Below are 20,552 nucleotides of genomic sequence, written 5' to 3'. Positions count from 1 at the left end.
CGTGAAGTGCACAAAGAATCAATTTTTTTTCCTCATATATATAAATATCTTTTAAAAAAAAATAGATTAGGGTCAAATCAGATTTTTTTTTCTCTATTGTTAAATCAATTAGGAGATATTTCGTATCTTTAATTTTATAATTGCATTTTTAAAAGGAACTAACAAAAAGATACAGACTTAGTGTTTCCATTTTTTTATATATAAAAATACGGAATATACTATATTTATTAATTTTAAAGTGATCTATTGAATTTAATAAAAAAGATATTACAAATTAACTAAATGAATTATCATAAAAGGATTTATGTAACAAAATCATATAAAAAAATAGTCAATTCAATAAAGAGATCTTTTACCAAAATAAAGAGATCAATTCAATTTAAATAACTAAAATATAGTATATTTTATGACTCTTTTCTTGATCTCTTCCCGTTATTTTAATATGATGTATCTTATGAACTTTCTTTACCTCTTCCACTTCTGGTGGAAAGATTCAATAATATTCCCTTCACATCAAGAAAGGAATGAAGAATGATCAATACAATTCGAATATGATTCAATAATATTCATGTTATGGTACTTCTGAACTCATAACTCAAAGAGAATATATCTCAATGCAATTCGGATATGATCTTTATGAATCTTCAGGATTCATATTTTAGATAATCAACTACGGTACTTCCAGACTCTCGTAGGTTATGAATCTTCAAGATTCATATATTTTTCCAATGAGGTTATGAATCTCCCGGATTCATATTTTAAATAGGTTATGAATCTTATGGATTCATATATTTTTCTCAAAATAATTCAATTACAGTACTTCTGGACTGTATGACTATGAATCTTCAGGATTCATGCAAAAATAATTCAATACAGTGCTTCTGGACTGTAAGGCTATGAATCTTCAGGATTCATGCAAAAATAATTAAATTACAGTGCTTCTGGACTGTAAGGCTATGAATCTTCAGGATTCATGCAAAAATAATTCAATTATTGGACTGTAATGCTATGAATCTTCGAGATTCATATTTATTTCTATGGTACTTCTAAACTCATAGATAAATGATTCAAAGAAGAAGGGGAAGAAAGAAGAAGGAAAAAAAAATTTTAAAATTATAACCTTCCACATGGATGTGGTACTTACTCTGGAAGTGGTACTTACTCTTTCACTTAGAAATTAGAAATTTTATGGAGAGACTATCGTGCTGATAACGTGTTGTATATAAAGCGTAGCAAGTAAGAGAGAAAGGAGAAGAGAGATATGAGAAGTAGTCTGATGGGGATCCGCTGCTAGGTGCAGACTCCCTTATTAGGTTTAGAGTGATGAACAAGTATACATGTGGGTCTGACCCATGGACTCTTAACTATGATGAGCATCCAAATATCCATAACAATAATGAACTTTTAAACTAACAAAATAAAAGTTCCAAGAGTGAATTGAAAACAACAACAGGGAAAGGACGGAGATGGACTTTGGTGCGGTGGAGGAATTTCAACTTCCATGTGAATACTCAAACTTTTATTTAATATATTTTGCAATGTTAACGCAGCCTACTGCGAACTCTAATGGGTCAGAGTTTCTAGATTTAGACTCCACTTGATCTCTATTCACTATATAATTAATGCTCTAACAATCTTCTAAACTTGAGACAAAGATATCGAAGACATCTAAACATGACGAGATGTATCAACCTCAAAACATGTCTTTTCAACTTGATTATCTTCACCATATTTGTTATCACCTATGGTGGGAGATTAAATCAAAATCCTGAGTTTAAAGTGAAAGCAGTTAATCTGGGTGGTTGGCTGGTTACTGAAGGTTGGATGAAACCTTCTCTCTTCGATGGAATTCCAAATAAAGACTTCTTGGTCAGTGAAATATCTATAGGCTATAGCCAACAATATTTGCATTTCAATTAATTTATGGGTTCTTATTTTCATGGCCCTCTTCATACATGATCATTTTTTGTATAGGATGGAACTGGTCTTCAATTCAAGTCTGTTACAACAGGGAAGTATCTCTGTGCAGAGTCTGGAGGAGGAACTATCCTTGTTGCAAATCGCTCAAGTGCTTCGGGTTGGGAAACATTTTCAGTGAGTGACTTTTTATTCATCAATTGAAACTGATTTAGTTTGTGTTAAAAAATTGATGTTGCATGTTTCATTTTGTGTAGTTGTGGAGGATAAATGAGAATACTTTCAGATTCAGGGTATTCAACAAACAGTTTGTGGGGTTAGATGGGATTAACGTGGTTGCTGTGACAAACACTTCCACTGATTCTGCAACTTTTCATGTCATTAAGGAAAGTGGCAACTCAAGCCTTGTTCGCATCAAAGCATCAAATGGATACTTCTTGCAGGTAAATCCTCTGCATTTTGCCTTTTTCTTTAGTGTTTATTTTTTTTGATAATGTTCTTTAGTGTTTATTGTAAGTTGACGCACAAACCAGTGATATTTTAATGTTTATTATAAGTTGAAAATGATCCCTTCAAAATTTTCAGCAAATGTGACCAATAAGGATTAAATTATATACCACTTGGTTGTATAGAAAATGCTCCCCCAGTACACAATCAGCAAATGAAAATAGCTTATAAGAAAATGCTCCCCGTAAATAATGGATCTATTAATTATCCCACATGTGCATAATATCGATAAACATGCATATTTTCATAGGATGTCATTTTTAACCATTAATAAGAGAGCTCTTTGCAACCAACTTAGATGGACACAACTAGTCACGAATAGATTCTGGTTTAACTTTCACATTTTCATGGATCCAAAATTTAAACTTCTGCGTCGAGTTGAATGTCAATTGGACGAATAATCATCTCTTCACACCTTACTTTTGAGGTGTGTAGAGGTGGAGGAAGAGAGCGATAAAAAGAAAGAAGAGAGAAAATAAAGATGTGATAGATAATTTGATTGATAAATAAAAGAAAAATAAATGAAAATAAAGGTGGAAAAAAAAGTGGAAAAATATGTATATATCATAACTCAATGACATTTCTCTAGCTAGAAGATCCTTTTACACCACTACCTAAAAGTAAACCTAAGCTAGACAAACAACATGTCACTCACACCCTACCTAATTGTCTAAAGATGTTTTATCTCTATTCTACCATTTTTTTTTAATAAAAAATATGAGGACAAATCCGTCTAACCTTAATTTGGAAGAATGTGTCTAACAAGGATTGATTACATTATATACCACTACTCCTTGTTGTATCAATAATGTTACTTACACACCTCTCATTTGAGGTGGAAGAGGTGGAATGAAGAGAGAGATAGGAAGAAAAGAAAAAGTAAGAGAGAAAAAGTATGAGATGTGATAGATGATAAGATGAGAGATAGAAACAAAAAGAGGTGGAAATGAAGTGTTTAAAAAATGAGATGTGTGTATACATCATTACTCCTTGTTGTATAGATTCTTAAATCTTTGTCATTAATCATTTGTTCTGAACCTTAAATTGTGAAGCACGTGAGTATTATTTTTTTTACCTAAGTATTGATTGGGTGGAATTAATTTATAGGCAAAAACAGAGGTTCTAGTAACTGCTGATGTATCAGAGGTCAGGGGATGGGGAGAAGACGACCCAACTGTTTTTGATATGAATATCGCTGAAAAGTTGCAAGGAGAATTCCAAGTCACAAATGGTTATGGACCCATAAAAGCAAAACAAGTTATGAAGGTAACATTAAATAAATGAATTGACTTATTGACATGACCCAAAAATTGATAGACCACTTGAAATTGAAAACTAGCTGCAAGCTTAATTATTGATTTATCACCTCATTTCAACCTTCGGGTTCACATATGAGATTAAGACTTGTATATGATACAAGTGGGAACCTATTTTTGGATGGAGTTATCTAAATGACTAATATGATAATTTTATTTAATACTAATGAATTAATATAATTATTTGTAAATAATAAATATTTTAAATTAACTTATCTTAAATATTATTGGTCTACTAGTCATGAGTAAAATTATCCACATTGGATCATATTTTTTGATACTAATGGATCGAGTGAAACCTGTACAACTTTTATTTGAAATTTTAATAAGAGTTTGATTTTGCTTGTATCTCAAAATAAATGTTAATGTCTTGGAATAGTGTCAACATGAATTCAAATATAACCGAAATCCTCTATCTAGCATGTTGTTATGTGAATGCTTGATGGTGTGACTTTTCTCAGGAACATTGGAGCACTTTTATTGTGGAAAAAGATTTCAAATTCATAGCAAGTAATGGATTAAATGCTGTCAGAATTCCGGTTGGTTGGTGGATAGCAAGTGATCCAACTCCACCTTCTCCTTATGTTGGGGGTTCCTTGAACGCACTAGACAATGCCTTTATGTGGGCAAAGTGAGTTCAGAACCTTAATAAATTCCTTTGTCTAGTATTTATATGGCTTTAACTAGATTCTAAACCGAAGATGGTGTGGTTCATAATGATTACTTAAATGATAACAATGGGATTATTGGTCAACTTGCAGAAAATATGGATTGAAAATCATCATTGATCTTCATGCTGCACTTGGTTCTCAAAATGGCTATGAGCACAGTTCTTCAAGAGATGGTTCTCAGGAATGGGGAGTAACAGATGAAACCATCCAACAGACAGTTCGAATTATAGGCTTCTTAACTTCCAGGTTTTTATTGCATATGGAGAACTTCTTTCATGTTTTAAATATAAATGGTAGCCTGATGTTTTTAAATTGTGGTTGGGAGGATAACAGTTGTTGTTGCGTCAAAATTCTTAAAATTGGGGTAAAATGCGACAAGTGCATTCATAGTTATAGTTGAAAGGACTTGAAAAACTTTGATATCAAGATTGCAGTTGCAAACCACAATTTATATTCATTGGTATTTGGATTATATAATCAATTTTATATTGTTATGCATTGTATATAGGTATGCAAAAAGCCCTTGTCTTTATGCAGTTGAACTCTTAAATGAGCCTCGCTCACCTGGTGCAACACTAGAAAGTTTAAATAAGTACTACAAGGCTGGTTATCAAGCAGTGCGCAAGCACTCCTCCTCAGCTTATGTGGTGTTATCAAATAGGCTAAGTTCGCCAAACCCTAAAGAATTCTTCCCTGTTGCCAATGGCCTCAGGCGATCAGTGATTGATGTCCACTACTACAGTGTTTTCGACGATTTATTTACCGACATGACTGTTCAACAAAACATTGATTACATATACACCAACCGTTCATCTGATTTGAATTTTGTTACAACTGCAAATGGTCCTCTGGTATTTGTCGGTGAGTCTTCAAAAACCCTTCTTTATCCCTTATGAATATAGATTGATTTTTGCAGTCATTTTACAATAATGCTTATCATTTCAGTGATAATCTAAATCTAATCAATCAAGCGAGATAATTTTATGAATCATCTGATTAAAAAGATGCAAATACGTAATTTATCAACCGTGAACATTGATTTAGTATACTTTTCCAACAATAGAATACATAATAGCTTAAATGTATTAAAGATGTTTTACTTCATGAAATTAAATTATAAAAGCTTATGCTCTTATATGTAATTGATTTTTTTGTCACCACAACAAATCAAATGATAACTGTGGATTTTATTTTAGAATTTTTTGTTATTCATTTATGTATTTTAGAATTTATGTTATTGATTATTTTAATTAACATTAATTTCAATTCAAGGTGAATGGGTTGCTGAGTGGAAAATTAAGAATGCTACAAAAGAAGATTTCCAAAGATTCTCCAAGGCCCAGTTAGATGTTTTTGGGCGAGCAACGTTTGGATGGGCCTACTGGGCTTTTAAAAATTCTGACAACTACAAGCATTGGAGTCTGGAGTGGATGATCAATAATGGTTACATCAAGCTTTAAATAGTTGTTAATCAAACAAAAACGAACTTTAGAAAGTTTCCTCTTGCTTTTTTGGATATTTTGTGTAATTTTTTGGAACCCTCATCTTTTTTCAATTTAGTGCTACTCTTTTTTATCTAACTAAGGCTTAAATCTGTGATTATTTAAAAAGAAATTTTTAGAACTTAATCTTTATGAAATCACTATTTGATCAAATGAATACCAAAAGATGGGTTGATTCAATTTTCTCTACAAATTCTTTCAAAAAAAAAAGAACTTAAGCTTGGATCACATATGTCCCAACAATATAATTTAAAGTACTCAAATTAATGATTGTATAATGTGTCTTCTGGTTCTTCCATAGTGAGTTGTGGTTTTAGTGAAGGTTGTCCTTAAGAAGTTAGCTAAAACATGTTGAAGGATACTGCTCTGGTTGGTCCGAAGGACCACACGATCCATCATCGTCCTGGTTGGTCAAAATGACTACACTACCAAGTGACCGTCAAGCTGATCAGCTACGACGACCAAACACTGAATTTCCACTTTTTGACTAAATGACTACACTATTAAGTGATTGTCAAACAAATAGAATAGAAGATCAAGTTCACCTAAGTTAGGTCGATATCTCAAATACTGGCTACTAAATGGTTTGGCAAATGTAAACACTTCTATCATTGTTTACTCCAACCACTAAATACACATGTTTAATCACATTGTTAGCTAAGCATGACTAATATTGCTCTTATAGACTTAGAAAATTCTCTTTCTAATCCAAAGCTGACTTTGGCATTAGAGTGTCTTTGGCAAGCACATGCTCTCTCAGTCGTGCACACCATATACACCCTAGGCTTGACCTGAGAATTATATTGCTGAGATTTTGAAAGAATCGTATATGTAAAATCATGTAAATCAATTCTTATTACCATGGTTTCAACACGTCGCAAGCAGCACTCTCATGGAGATTCAACTCCAATTCAGCAAGAGGATCTCGAATGCCACACAATCAAAACTAAAAGAAGATCAGACTCTTCTCACCAAGAGGAGATTTGGAATCATATCATGCTTCACATACACATAGAGAAGAAGATCCTCAAGTTTCTTGTTTCTATGTTGAGAAATATGTTCTTTATGAACGAAAAAGAATCACAGGAAATCAAAAGTTGTTGAGTATAGTCATGCAAGAACAATGACTCATCACCCCTAGTAAAAACATATATTATCATGGTTGAGTATAGTCATGCATGCAACCAGTACAAGAAACACGTATCGATGACTTTTCTGGTCGTAGGTATTGGGCTCCTTGCTAATTTTTTACATACGGATTTAAAAATCTTCAGTAAATTACCGCGTGGCTTAGGCCGTCGGTGATTTAGTGAGACTGTCGGTGACTACCGTAAGAATGAAACAAAAAAAAAATCTTAATAAAAATTTAATGATCATGCATAAACGTCATCATCATAGTCTAGTCCATAAATTTCATAAGTGGAATCCAAATCATCATCAAAACTAAAGTGAAGGAGAAACTAAAGTACAATATAGAAGTAGCACCTGAAGTGTTTGGAAGCGTGATTGCCTTAGATAAGCACTAAAACAAAGAAAATACCAAATGAATTAATATTTCACTACTCAATCAAAGGTGAGTTGGAAGTATACAAGAATCCTAACACCTGTGCCATGAGCGCACCAAAACTAACTTTTTAGTATCTATACACAATCCTCTTTACTTTATCATATATTAATTTCCCAGCGAGGAGTAAACTAGCATATTATTGCTACGGTTAAATACTCCACATTAGAATGAAGCATATGAAGAGAAAGCACAATTATAAATTTGTATTATGAACTACATAAATAAAAATAACGGGTTCAAATCCTAACCTGCATCACAACCTCAAGAGAGAAGAATTAGCTACTCATATTACAATAGTAAAGTAAATAAATCCTGATAGTTTCTAAACCAGGGACCTAGCTTCACTGCTTTAGCCTCTCTTCTTTTCCTCTAGAGAAAGTCACCTTCTTTGTGTTTTGCTCTAACTCACACAACGTATCACTCTTCCTTTTATCCTTCACACCCGGTCACTATGCGCAACACCTATGTTAAAGACGAGACTTCTTGTTGCGTGAAATGGCAGCACTATTGTGATTCAAGAAGCACGACCATGGCTTCTTTACATGTCTTCAACCACAGGCAAGCAAGGGGATGCACAGTCGTGGAGCTTCTCAGGGTAATGTCAGTAAATTAGTCCCTTCTCAGGGTTCGAACCCTAGATCCTTCACATTTTATTCCTCCTGACCCTTGTGTCCCCTAGCTCAAACCACTTGAGCTAACCCTCAGTGACCTGCAACTTTGAAATTATAGCTTCTGGTTTTGGAAATTACTCCCTACATTCCACAACGATTGTTATTTTAGGCTTTGTTTGATTGCAGTTTTAGTTTTGAAAACAGTTTTCAGAAGTAATTTTTATAAACAGTTTTCATAAGAAGAACACAGTTTGAATGACATGTTTTACAACATTTAGAAAACTGTTATTTGAAAACTAAAAACAGAAACTGAAAACATCTTTTAGATGTTTTTGTTTTTTAGTTTTAAAAACTGAAAATGAGAACGGTTTTCAAAAACAGTTTTTGAAAACAGGTGGTATCAAACATGTTTTTCATATTTTTAAAATTGTAATATGTTTTGAAAACTACAAGCAAACATACCCTTAGTCTTCATATTTTTCAAAATGTTTGTTACTTTATAAAATCAAGATATTTTTTTTCACCTATATCTTCATTTAATAAATTTCTCTCATTATCACCTTTTATAACCAATCACATGCGAGTTCTTCTTCCTCATCATTCTTCGTCTGCAATCTCGTTGCTAGGCACTGCTTCAATTTCGTTCTACTTCTCCGTCGTGGGGCACTGCTTTTCTTTCCTCTTCCATGACAACGACACTTCTTTCCACTTCTATTTGTGTTTCATGAGGTGTTTGGGGGTTTTACTTTGGGGATCTAATTTGGGTTAGGTTAATTGAATTAGTGTTAGGTTTGTGTTAATTGAGGATAAGTTGGGTGGAAAATATAATTTTAAATAAAAGAGAAAAAAATCCAACTAAACTTCATTAAATACGTTGCACAACCACATAGGACCGGTGAAGACATTTGGCAAGATCACCGGACCGCCACTTCCAACAAGGACCAAAACAAAGTAATTTCTAAAACAATAGGAACTATCATCAAACTTTGCTTTAACCTAGGGACGGATGCATGTTGTTTAATAGGGTCAAATGCCCCCCATGTTTTTCATAAAAGTTAATAAAAATATAGTAAAATTTTTAGGTATTAAGTATTATACTGTCTAGTAACTAATAATGCCCCCACTAAATAAATGGAAGTATAATACTTAGTGATCTTTTGCCCACACAGCCATACATTTCGAAATTTGCGTCCCACCCACCCACGTTCATTTAGCTTCTTATGTTTTTAGTTTAACAAGTTAATTACTCAATTTTTTGAAAACCTTAAAATCTGACACCCTCTTATACAATGCTTCATCTTCTTAAACGATGCTTATGTTGTTTTCTTCTTTCCCCTCCTCTCTTTCTTCTCACCTTTCTAAATTCTAAAAAATATATAATGTTTTAAAGAGAGGTGTTGAAGTACAAATGTGAAGAAAAAAATGTGGATGAAATAAGTCTCACATTAGAAAGATATATAAACAAGAGTTGAGTAATTTATAAGTGGAATGACTCATTACTTTAAGGTTTTGTGGTGAGTATATTTATAAGTTGATATCCATATCACTTATTCCATTAGAATAATGTGTTTGGTAAAATCCCAGACTCTCTCTTTAGCCATTAGACTATGAAAAGTCTCATGTTTCGCTGCGCCACTCTAACTGTAATATCAATGCTTATGACATAGAAATCCATTATAAGTGTGAGAAGAGTTTTGCAACCACAACAGAAAATTTCTGGAGCCGTCACTACTTTAACCTGAAGATTTTATTACTATTACTGCTAACTATATACTTCCAAAAAATTTGTGGGTTCCGCCTCAATTGATCATTTAGGAGTGATAAGTTTTCTTCATCAGCCCCTCAAAAAGAAAAAGAAAAAATTTCACATATATAAAACTATAAATGGGTCGTCTGAGGAGCCCTGGATCAACATCCAAGACATCTAAAGATGACGTTGAGCTGTATCAACCTCAAAATATAGTTGCTTAACTTGGTCACCATTTGTAGTTTGGTTTCCTTGTCTATTGGAAGAGCAAATCCTGAGTTTCGAGTGAGAGCAGTTAATCTTGGTGGTTGGTTGGTTACTGAAGGTTGGATGAAACCTTCTCTGTTTGATGGAATTCCAAATAAGGATTTCTTGGTCAGTTCATATCTATGCAAAATCAAATTACATTTCAATTAAATTTATTTATGGTTTCTTAATTTTTTGTAGGATGGAACAGGTCTTCAATTCAAGTCTGTGAAAACAGGGAAATATCTCTGTGCAGAGTCTGGTGGAGGAACAAACCTTGTTGCAAACAGCACCGTTGCTTCTGGTTAGGAAACATTTACAATGAGTGTAGTTTTAGTAGTAATCAATTGAAACTAATTTGTGTTCTAAGTGATGTTGGATGTTTCATTTTGATGATGTTCTCTGTAATTTTGTAGCTGTGGAGGATAAATGAGGTAACATTCAGATTCACGGTGTTCAACAAACAGTTTGTGGGGTTAGATGGGATCAATGCGGTTGCTGTGGCTGATAGAATAGAATATTCTTGTATTAATTCTCATGTAATTATGTCTATAATTAGGGTTTAGTTTTTATTAGGGGTGTACAAGACCCAGCCCTACCCGCCAACCCGTCCTGGCCCAAGCCTTTAGGGCCGGGTTGAACCCGGCCCGATCATTAAAAGAGACCGGGTTCGGGTTGATCTTTGAGTTACCCGACTTCGGGTAGGGTCGGGTTCGGGTTGACACTCGGGTCACCCGGCCCGTCCCACATATATATTTTATAAAATTTTAATTTGTTATAATGATTAAAATGTGATACATGGTGCTCAAATTTATCTTACCATGTAGATGAGATTAAAATGTCTAACATCTACCTTATGAATTAAATAAACGTTTGTCAAACTATGCACACTTTCCTGTTCTAACAAGAGAAAATCATGTGTGTGTATTATGCATATGTGAGACAGGTGAAGAAATGATCAAACAAAATGTAAACCTCAAGTGCAATAGATTATGAAAGAATTGGATCTTTTCAAGTTATTTCATCCAAAAAATAGTTCCAACTTATAACTCTTTTAATATGTTATTATCTTTAAATTTTACAATTAGTATCAAATAGTCTTAAACTTATTGTCCCTCGGGCCAACCCGGTCCCGTCCTACATAGACCCGTCCTAAATTGGACCCGCATAATGTCGGGTTGCTTCGGGTCTAGGGACGGGTTATGGTCTATGAATTGGTCCGATCAATATTTAGGGCCGGGTTAGGGTTAACCAAAACCCGTCCCAACCCGTCCCTTGCACACCCCTAGTTTTTATTAATAGTCAACAATGTACTTGTATAAATAGGGTGTTTACCCATCAATAATATTCATGGAAAACATTTACTTCATGGTATCATTGAGCAGGTTCAGATCCTTTCCTATCTGACCTAATTCTTTACTGTTATTTTATTTCCTTTTTCTCCTTCCTTACTCAAAAGTCGTCGCCGCCTATCTCTCATAGTGCAGCCGCCGCCGCTAGTCCACCCGCGCCACCTCCGTCGCGCCGCCGGTCCTAGCCAGCCACCGCGCTCCTCCCAGCAGCACTGTCGCTCATCTCCGTTCGTCCCCAACGAACAACTGCAGCACCACGGGTTTCGTTCCCAAACGAACCTGTACAACCGCCTCTCCTCGCGATCCGCACACCTCAGGCAGCCCCCAACCGCGCCTGCCCCGTCGCCGACCGCCACCGGCTCGCGCGCGCGCCACCCGTCGGTCAGAACGGCCAGCGCCGCCGCCGCCCCTAGGGTTTGCAACATCCATTTCAACCCGCGGCCCAGGACCCGACCCGCGTCCTCCAATTGCCCTATTTCTTTTATTATAATTATTTTTAATTCCTTTTCGGTTCGCCAACAACCGGTTTGACCAGACCAGACCGGCTCAACCCAACCCGGTACAACCGCTCCATCCAGAAACTTAAAAAAAAAAATTATTATTTTTATTTTATTGTTATGTTTTGCAGTTTCTATGGCTACCTCCGACTCGACCACTAGCTCTCCAACCGACGATACCACTATGAAACATATCTCTGATCTGTTGCGCAATGTTGGTGCCCCCGTTAGTGACCATCGTCTTGTTCTCCAGTTGGTCTCTGGTCTCACTGAGCCTTTCCGTGGTGTTGCCACTCTGATCCGTCAGAGTGAGCCTTTGTCTCCTTTCCTCAAGGTCCGTTCCATGCTGATTCTAGAGGAATCTGGTCTCGCCAAGATGTCAGGCCCTGCCTCTCAGACTGCTTTGCACACTGCTGCTTCTCATCCACGGGACTCTGATGACTCTTCTCAGCAGCGCACCACCAACCGCTGCAATCAGGGACACTCTTCCTACCGTTCTGGGTCAGGGCAAAATCGTAACTATCAGGGTAGTTCTGGTAAACCTAAAAAGAAAGGTGGCTCCCGCTATACTTGATCATCTGGCTCCTCTGGTTCCCCTGCTACAACGCCTCCTCCCCCTGGTTTGGCCCCTTCCCCTTGGGGCATGCCTCCTTGTCCTTACCCCACATCTCAATGGTCGCGTCCCATGGCTCCTCCGCAGCAACCCGGCGTTCTGGGTCAGCGTCCTCAAGCCTACACCGCTACTGCTTCTCCAGCACCCACTGATATCGCTGCTGCCATGCACACTATGTCCTTGACTCCTCCAGACACCACGTACGTGGTACATGGACACCGGCGCCTCGTCCCATACTGCGGCATCTCAAGGTACTCTCACGTTGTTTTCTAATTTAAGTCATTTAAATCAGATATTGATAGTTGGTAGTGGCCAGGGCATTCCAATTCAGGGTTTGGGACACACTTCTATTCCCACTCCTCACAAACCTTTAGCACTCAACCATGTCTTGCACACTCCGCGAATAATTAAAAACTTAATTTCTGTGCGACAACTCACTACTGACAATAATGTTTCTGTTTCTTTTGATCCTTTTGGATTCTCGGTGTCTGACTTCCAAACGGGGATGCCTCTCCTGAGATGTAACAGCCTCGGCGACCTCTACCCAGTCACCCGTTCCTCTCATTTTGCTGGTCTTGCTTCTGGTGTCTGGCACAATCGTCTTGGTCATCCGGCTTCCTCAGCTTTAAATCACCTTAGAAATAATAAACTTATTTATTGTGAACCTTCGCGTTCTAGTACTGTTTGTGATTCTTGTGTTTTAGGCAAACATGTTCGGTTGCCTTTCAGTTCCTCTGAAACTATTACTTTGAGGCCATTTGATATTTTGCATAGTGATTTATGGACGTCTCCTGTTTTAAGCACTGCTGGTCATCGTTATTACGTTTTATTTTTGGATGATCACACTGATTTTTTATGGACGTTTCCGATTAGCAAGAAATCTCAGGTTTATGATATATTTACTACTCTTGCTACACTTATTAAAACTCAATTTTCTGCAAATATTAAATGTCTTGAATGTGATAATGGGCGTGAATATGACAATGATTCCTTTCGTCGGTATTGTGATGCTAATGGCCTTATTTTTCGCTTCTCTTTCCCTCACACTTCTTCTCAAAACGGCAAAGCAGAACGAAAAATCCGCACCATTAACAACATGATCCGCACCCTCTTGGCTCATTCGTCTGTTCCTCCTTCCTTTTGGCATCATGCCCTTCAAATGGAAACGTAGCTTCTGAACATTCTGCCCCGGAAGACTCTTAGAAATGATTCTCCCACTCAGTTGTTGTATCATCGTGACCCTTCATACTCACACTTACACGTGTTTGGTTGTCTATGTTTTCCTCTTTTTTTTCCGCTACAATAAACAAACTACAACCACGATCGTCTCCGTGTGTTTTCCTGGGGTATCCGATGCATCACAGAGGTTATAAATGTTATGATTTGTTAAACAGAAAACTAATAATTTCGCGGCATGTTATCTTTGACGAAACTAGATTTCCTTTTACTGATTTGCCCTTGGACTCTACGTCCTCTTATGATTGTTTCACCGAGGACCTACCTCCTTCTCTGATCTATCATTGGCAAAGTACATCCACACACCCTCCTGACCTTTCGATCCCACTGTCGAGTCCCACTGACTCTACGCCGCCCTCACTGGCCCCCACCTCCTCGCCTACTTCTTCCGCACCTTTACCCTTGCCTCCGGTCCCACCTGCACCTCCAATTCGGACCATGACCACCCGTAGCATGCACGGTATTTCCAAACCTGAAAAGTCTTTTAGTATTTCGGTCTCTATTGTTGACCCGTCCATCTCACCCTTGCCTCGTAACCCAAAATAAGCCTTATCCGATCCTAATTGGAAGTACGCTATGCAATCTGAATTTAATGCTCTTATTAGCAATAATACGTGGGAGTTGGTTCCCCGTCCTTGTGATGTTAATGTTATTCGATGTATGTGGGTCTTTCGCCATAAAAAGTAGTCTAATGGTTTGTTTGAGCGTTATAAGGCTCGTCTTGTAGGTGATAGAAGGTCTCAGATTGCAGGTGTGGATTGTGATGAGACTTTCAGCCCCGTGGTAAAACCGGCTACCATACAGACAGTTCTCAGCATTGCTCTCTCTAGATCCTGGCCCATTCATCAGTTAGATGTCCAGAATGCTTTTTTGCATGGTGATCTCCATGAGACTGTCTACATGCATCAGCCTTTGGGTTTCCGCGTCTCTCAGCGCCCGGACTATGTCTGCCGCCTGAAGAAGTCTCTTTATGGTCTGAAACAAGCGCCTCGTGCTTGGTATCAGCGGTTTGTTGACTATGTTTCCTCTATTGGCTTTCGACACAACACATCAGGTCATTCTCTTTTCATCTTTCGGCGGGGGACTGATCTTGCATACATACTTCTCTATGTTGATGACATCATTCTGGTTGCTTCGTCGCATGATCTCCGCAACTCCTTTATGGCACTTCTAGAATTTGCTATGAAGGATTTTGGTCCTCTCAATTACTTTCTGGGCATCGCTGTCCATCGACATGCAGGTGCCCTCTTTCTCAGTCAAAGCACTTATGCTAGTGAGATTCTTGCTCGAGCCGACATGGCTTCGTGCAACCCTTATGCTACTCCGGTTGACACCAAGCAGAAGCTCAGTTCTTCCTCTAGGACTCCTTGTGAGGATGTCACCTTGTATCGGAGTCTTGCTGGTGCTCTCCAGTACCTTACATTTACTCGTCCTGATATTTCTTATGCAGTTCAGCAGGTTTGCCTACATATGCATGCTCCCCGCACCGAGCACATGCTTGCCCTTAAGCGTGTCTTACGCTATGTTCGTGGCACCTTGACTTATGGTATACATTTGTATCCCTCCCCCATCGAGAAACTTGTTTCGTACACTGATGCTGACTGGGGGGGATGTCCTGACAGCAGACGCTCTACTTCTGGTTACTGTGTTTTCCTTGGCGACAACCTCATTTCTTGGTCCTCCAAGCGGCAACCCACCCTCTCTCGCTCTAGTGCTGAAGCTGAATACATGGGTGTTGCTAATGTTGTCTCTGAGTCCTATTGGCTCCGCAACTTACTTCTCGAACTTCACTTTCCTCTCTCTCAGGCAACATTGGTCCACTGTGACAATGTTAGTGCCATCTACCTATCTGGCAATCCAGTGCACCATTAGCGTACCAAACATATAGAAATGGATATCCACTTTGTTCGGGAAAAGGTCGCGCGTGGCCAGGCTCGCGTCCTTCATGTTCCTTCCTGCCATCAGATTGCGGACATATTTACGAAGGGCTTTCCTTGGGTTCTTTTTGATGATTTTCGTTCCAGTCTCAGCGTTGGTGAACCTCCCGCTTCGACTGCGGGGGTGTGATAGAATAGAATATTCTTGTATTAATTCTCATGTAATTATGCCTATAATTAGGGTTTAATTTTTATTAATAGTCAACAATGTACTTGTATAAATAGGATGTTTACCCATCAATAATATTCACGGAAAACATTTCTTTCAGTGACCAACACTCCTACTGATTCTGCAACGTTTCATGTTATCAAGGAAAGTGACAATTCAACCCGTGTTCGAATCAAAGCATCAAATGGATACTTCCTACAGGTAATTAATTAATCCTCATCATTTTATATTTTCTCTTTGAGTAAATACTTAATTAATTTTATTCAAATTCATCAAAGAAAGCGTCAAATATTGAATCCCTGTAAGATGAAAATACTTTCCTATTGGATAAAATGTCGGTGAAGTTAGAGACTAACTTAAGATGCGTTTTATTTAATCATGGGGATTAACTAGATTAATATTTAACACAATCAATGACGATATATATTTTTTTCTTCTAGGGACTAACTTAACTCAAACTTTCATCGAACAAGTGAGCATTCACTTTCTTTCTTAGTAATTGTTAATGTCACCATTCTTATCTAGTTTCACCTCCCTTTTTTATACACACTTGAAAGTGTGATGTTAACGCATTTAAAAGGAGGGAGGTGGAACTAGATGAAAGAGGTAACATTAACTACCTTCTTTCTTTTAGTTAATGCATAAAATAAAACAAATTAGCTAATTAACTAAAAATCTTCTTCGGTCAATTAGGAGTCTCTTTAAATGTTTATTATAAGTTGACGAGCAAGTCAACAAAATACTAAGGGAAATAACAACATACCATGATTTGGTATGTGGGGTATTCGCCCATAGAATTATTTTTTTAATTGGAAAATATTTAAAGGGTTAAACATGTCTTTACTCTTTGATGTATAGGAATGAATCTAAACTGGTCTATACAATTTTTTTTTTATAGTTTTTTATCATGAAAAAAAAATTATTTGAATAAGGACCTAAAACGTCATAGTACATACGTAACATATTATTTTCTCAATCACTGTTCCACGTGTCAGTCTTAATTAAATGTAGGTTGTTTACATGACTTTTCACATCACTTATTATATTGGTGATCTGATTTCTTCCACTGCATAATCCAATTAGTCTTTGTTAAGTTTTTGCCACTTTTTTTCTTATAAGCAATAAGAATTATATTAAAGAAAAGTACAAGAGGTACTTCAACCCAATACAAGTAGAAATATGTGGAGGAAGAGATAAAAGCTAGAAAATAAAAACATGTAAAGAACAAAGACCCAACCCTTGCCTTGGTAAGTTTTTACCACCTTACCAATTTTTTTCTCATTCTGCGGAATCATTACTCCGACATTAAGAATATGCTCCCAGCAAATGTGACCAATAAGATTAAATTATGGCTTAGATACTCAATTGTCGTCGGTCGCAGTGATAAAAAGTGATTGTTTTCATGTGGGTAAAAAAAAATTATGTCTTAAATATGTTTTTGGTTCCTACAATGTACCATATTTCCAATTTTAGTCCTTGTAAAAAAAATCATTTTCCATTCCTTCAAAATTATGATTTCTATTTGTAGTTCTTGACGTTATTTTTGTCATCTAAACCAAACAGTAATCCTAGTCAGCGTGGCACGTGTATTATATTAAATTATTTTATGTCACCTAAACATAAATCATCACACTTCCCCATCTCCCCCCACCACCTTTTCCCTCATCCCTCATCGCCCACCATCTCCTCTTCCCTCCCCATCTCCAAAGCTCCAATCGCAACCATCTCCTTTTTCATTCTAAATCTTTTATGTTGCTTCATTCAATTTAGCAAGAAAAAAAAAACAAGATCTGATATTTGTAACGCCTTCAATTCAAATTTCTTATTCTATTTCTTCTAAGATTTGTAGGTCTTTCTCTTCTCTATTCTATCTCACAACTTTCTCTCTTCTTCTATTATGCAAAGTAAGTTTCTTTTTTTTATGAATTTCAAACATTGTTGAGGGATGATTTCACAACCGAAGTTTCTCTTCCCTCATCGATGTCATCATAGAGATGGAGAAGGAAAGAGATCAAGAAAAATCAAAATTGAGCCCTTGTTTGTGGAGGTCGTGGTCGTCCGGGTTGAGGCATGGCTTGGTCTACTGGTTTTGTTAAGAGAGGGTGGTGAATCGGTGGAGGAAAGATGAAGGCTTTGGGGGCATAGATCTATTGGAGGTTGTATGCATTGTCGGGGCTAGGGCTTGGGAGGCAGCGGAAGGTGGTGATTGTGGCAACATTCATGATGGAGGTGCGGGGCAAGGAGATGGTGTCATTGTGGTTGAAGGGAGACCGATTTTTTTTTAGGGTTTTATGCTGAGGTTGCCAAGGTGCGGTGGTGGTTTGGTTGCACGATTTTCTGGCGAGGGTGGCCGAAGGTAGGATTTCTAGGTTTGGCAGGGGTTGGGGTCGCTAGGTTTGGCTGGTTTCTAGGTTTGTAGGCAAGGAAATGACCTCGAAATTGTTTGTGGTTGTGTGTTGTCCTCTTCATCTTTAGCATCGTCGTCTTGTCTTCTTCATTTGGACTCGTTGTAGCAATATCAACAATCGTGCATGTTGGAGATCAGGTTTCTGGGTTTGAAGGTTTGAATATTTTGACTTTAAGAAGATTGATAGATGTTGTTATTGTTCTATGTCTGTGTTTGCATTAATGTTGTTTTTGTTATAGAAGATTTCTGCATTTCTAGCTTACTTTGGGTGATTGTGGCGGAGATGGTGAAGGAGGAAGGTGGTTGCGGTTGAGAGAGCGAGAAGATCTTGAGTGAGAGGGTTGTGGGAGATAAATCTGGACAATGCCATGTGTGCTTCATAGACAGTAAAAATAATTTAAAATAATCCTCGTGTTAAGCTAACTAGTATTTCTATTGTCTTCGTAGGATAGCTTAAGCGGTAGGCGCTAGGGGACATATGGGTTGGGTAGGAGGAGGTCTTGAGATCGATTTCTGGCGGGAGCAGTTTATCTTTCCGATGTACCAAAAAAAACTAGTATTTCTATTTAGTTTGCATGGAAAAGTTAATGTTAATGACTAAAAACATAAATTACAATTTTGAAGGATAAAAAACCAATTTTTTTTTTGTTGCAAAGATCTAAAAAAACACAATATATTCTAACGACCAACTAGGACTGGCAATCGGTCGGTTGCGAGCGGTTTTGGGCCGCCGATGTCAGGTTTTGTCGGTTGATAACACCCGTAGGCTAGAACCACCACCGTCCATTTACATCATAGGTTTGGTCGGGTCATGGATTTTGCGGGTTGCGGTTTTGACGGGTCGGTTAGATGGTAACCGACAGTGAGAGAAAAATAATACAATCAGATATGAACCAAAAAAGGTACTTAACAAAGATAACTCAATTGCATGGGGGAACCCAGAACCATTGATGAACCTAGAACGAACCTAATTGGGGGATTGGATTTGACACCCCATTCATTAGAAATGTCACCCCACTTAAAACACTTTTCGGAAACTTGATTTCCGAAATATTTCGGAACTTAAAAATGCGAAGTATTTTTCCACTCAAAAGTGGAGTGTTACATTGTATTTTGCACTGCCGGGGTATGTAAATCACGAATTAATTTTGGAAACTTAATTTCCGAAATAATTCGGAACTTAAAAATCCAAAAATGGGAGGTATGAAATCTAGAAGTCGGGGTGGGAAATCTCACCCCCACCTAATTGCATTGTGAGGGAGAGGGAAGCGATCTCGTACTGGCACCGGCGGAAGAGGGTGAGTGGCAGAGAGGGAGGAGGATCTAGTGTAGTTCAGAAGCCCCTTTGCCTCTCTTGATCTGGGCCTTGATCGGAATCTAGAAAATGTCTCTCTCGATCTGGATCTATTTTTTCTCCAAAGCCTCGTCCTCTCGATCTCCCTTTCGCCCCACCATCGCGTTGTTGCCACGACCAACCACCTTCACCATCTCTGTTTTCTAGGTGTCAAAGAGTGAGGAGGGTGGGTGATTAGGGTTTTGGGTTGCGGTAGGAGGAAGAGAAGGAGGAGGTTAGGTGATTAGGGCTGTTGGGTTGTGGTGGGGAGGAAGGGGAAGGAGAAGGGTGGTCGGGTTGTGGTGGGTGGGAGGAGAAGAGGAACGTGGGTGAGAAATTTCAGAGAAGGAGGAGCGTGAGTGTGACGGCTGGTTAGAGTGAGAAGTTGGTGAGAATGAGAGGTTAGGGATCTGATAAGGATTGGGGGATTGGGTTTTTTTAATATAAAAAGTTACTTCGGTCGGTTCGGTCGGGCTGAAGCCCAGATCAAAACCGACCGGTCAAACCACCCAAACCCTAAAAAAACATATTTAAAAAAACCGCCGGTTTGCTCAGGTTCGGTTCGGTCCGGTCCTCAAGTGTATCTTAATGTGACTAAGAAGATTATATTATATACCCCATTTGAGGTAAAGACGACAATTCCATCTAACCTTAACTTGGAAGAATGTGACCAACAGGGATTATATTATATACCACTTGTTATATAGATTCTCTGTCATTAATCAATTGTTTTAAACCTTAAATTGTGAAGCACGTGCGTTTTTTATATCTGTATTGATTGGGTGGAATTTTTAATTTACAGGTAAAAATAGATGTGCTGGTGACTGCTGATGTTTCAGAGGTCAGGGGATGGGGAGAAGACGACCCAACTGTTTTTAAAATGACAATCGGTGGGAAGTTGCAAGGAGAATTCCAAGTCACAAA

The 20,552-nt window shown here is 37.7% G+C and overlaps 1 protein-coding gene across 2 annotated transcripts; it reads left to right on the top strand.

The window, feature by feature from the left end:
- Positions 1–1,613: 1,613 nt before the first annotated feature.
- LOC130734255 (probable glucan 1,3-beta-glucosidase A) lies at positions 1,614–5,991 on the top strand. 2 transcript variants are annotated; one of them, XM_057586597.1, is made up of 8 exons: positions 1,618–1,869; positions 1,975–2,094; positions 2,175–2,360; positions 3,532–3,690; positions 4,202–4,371; positions 4,502–4,657; positions 4,920–5,272; positions 5,684–5,991. In XM_057586597.1, exons 1-8 carry the CDS (start codon positions 1,675–1,677, stop codon positions 5,869–5,871), a joined length of 1,527 nt encoding a protein of 508 aa, XP_057442580.1. In that variant the 5' UTR covers positions 1,618–1,674; the 3' UTR covers positions 5,872–5,991. The 2 variants fall into 2 exon arrangements, with proteins under 2 accessions (XP_057442581.1, XP_057442580.1); XM_057586598.1 differs by lacking the exon at positions 3,532–3,690 and having other exon boundaries at positions 1,614–1,869.
- Positions 5,992–20,552: the final 14,561 nt, after the last annotated feature.

Source organism: Lotus japonicus, chromosome 1, assembly GCF_012489685.1.
Source record: "Lotus japonicus ecotype B-129 chromosome 1, LjGifu_v1.2".
In the NCBI taxonomy this organism is placed as follows: Eukaryota; Viridiplantae; Streptophyta; class Magnoliopsida; order Fabales; family Fabaceae; genus Lotus; species Lotus japonicus.
Note: the sequence above shows the minus strand (reverse complement) of the source record. Positions and strands in the feature narration are given on the sequence as shown.

What these genes read in the sequence shown, in the direction of transcription:
- LOC130734255 (XM_057586597.1), top strand. Translation starts at nt 1,675, where the DNA reads ATGACGAGATGTATCAACCTCAAAACATGTCTTTTCAACTTGATTATC. An exon ending in CGGGTTGGGAAACATTTTCA is followed by an intron (nt 2,095 to 2,174) that starts GTGAGTGACTTT and finishes CATTTTGTGTAG; the next exon opens with TTGTGGAGGATAAATGAGAA. An exon ending in TGGTCCTCTGGTATTTGTCG is followed by an intron (nt 5,273 to 5,683) that starts GTGAGTCTTCAA and finishes TTTCAATTCAAG; the next exon opens with GTGAATGGGTTGCTGAGTGG.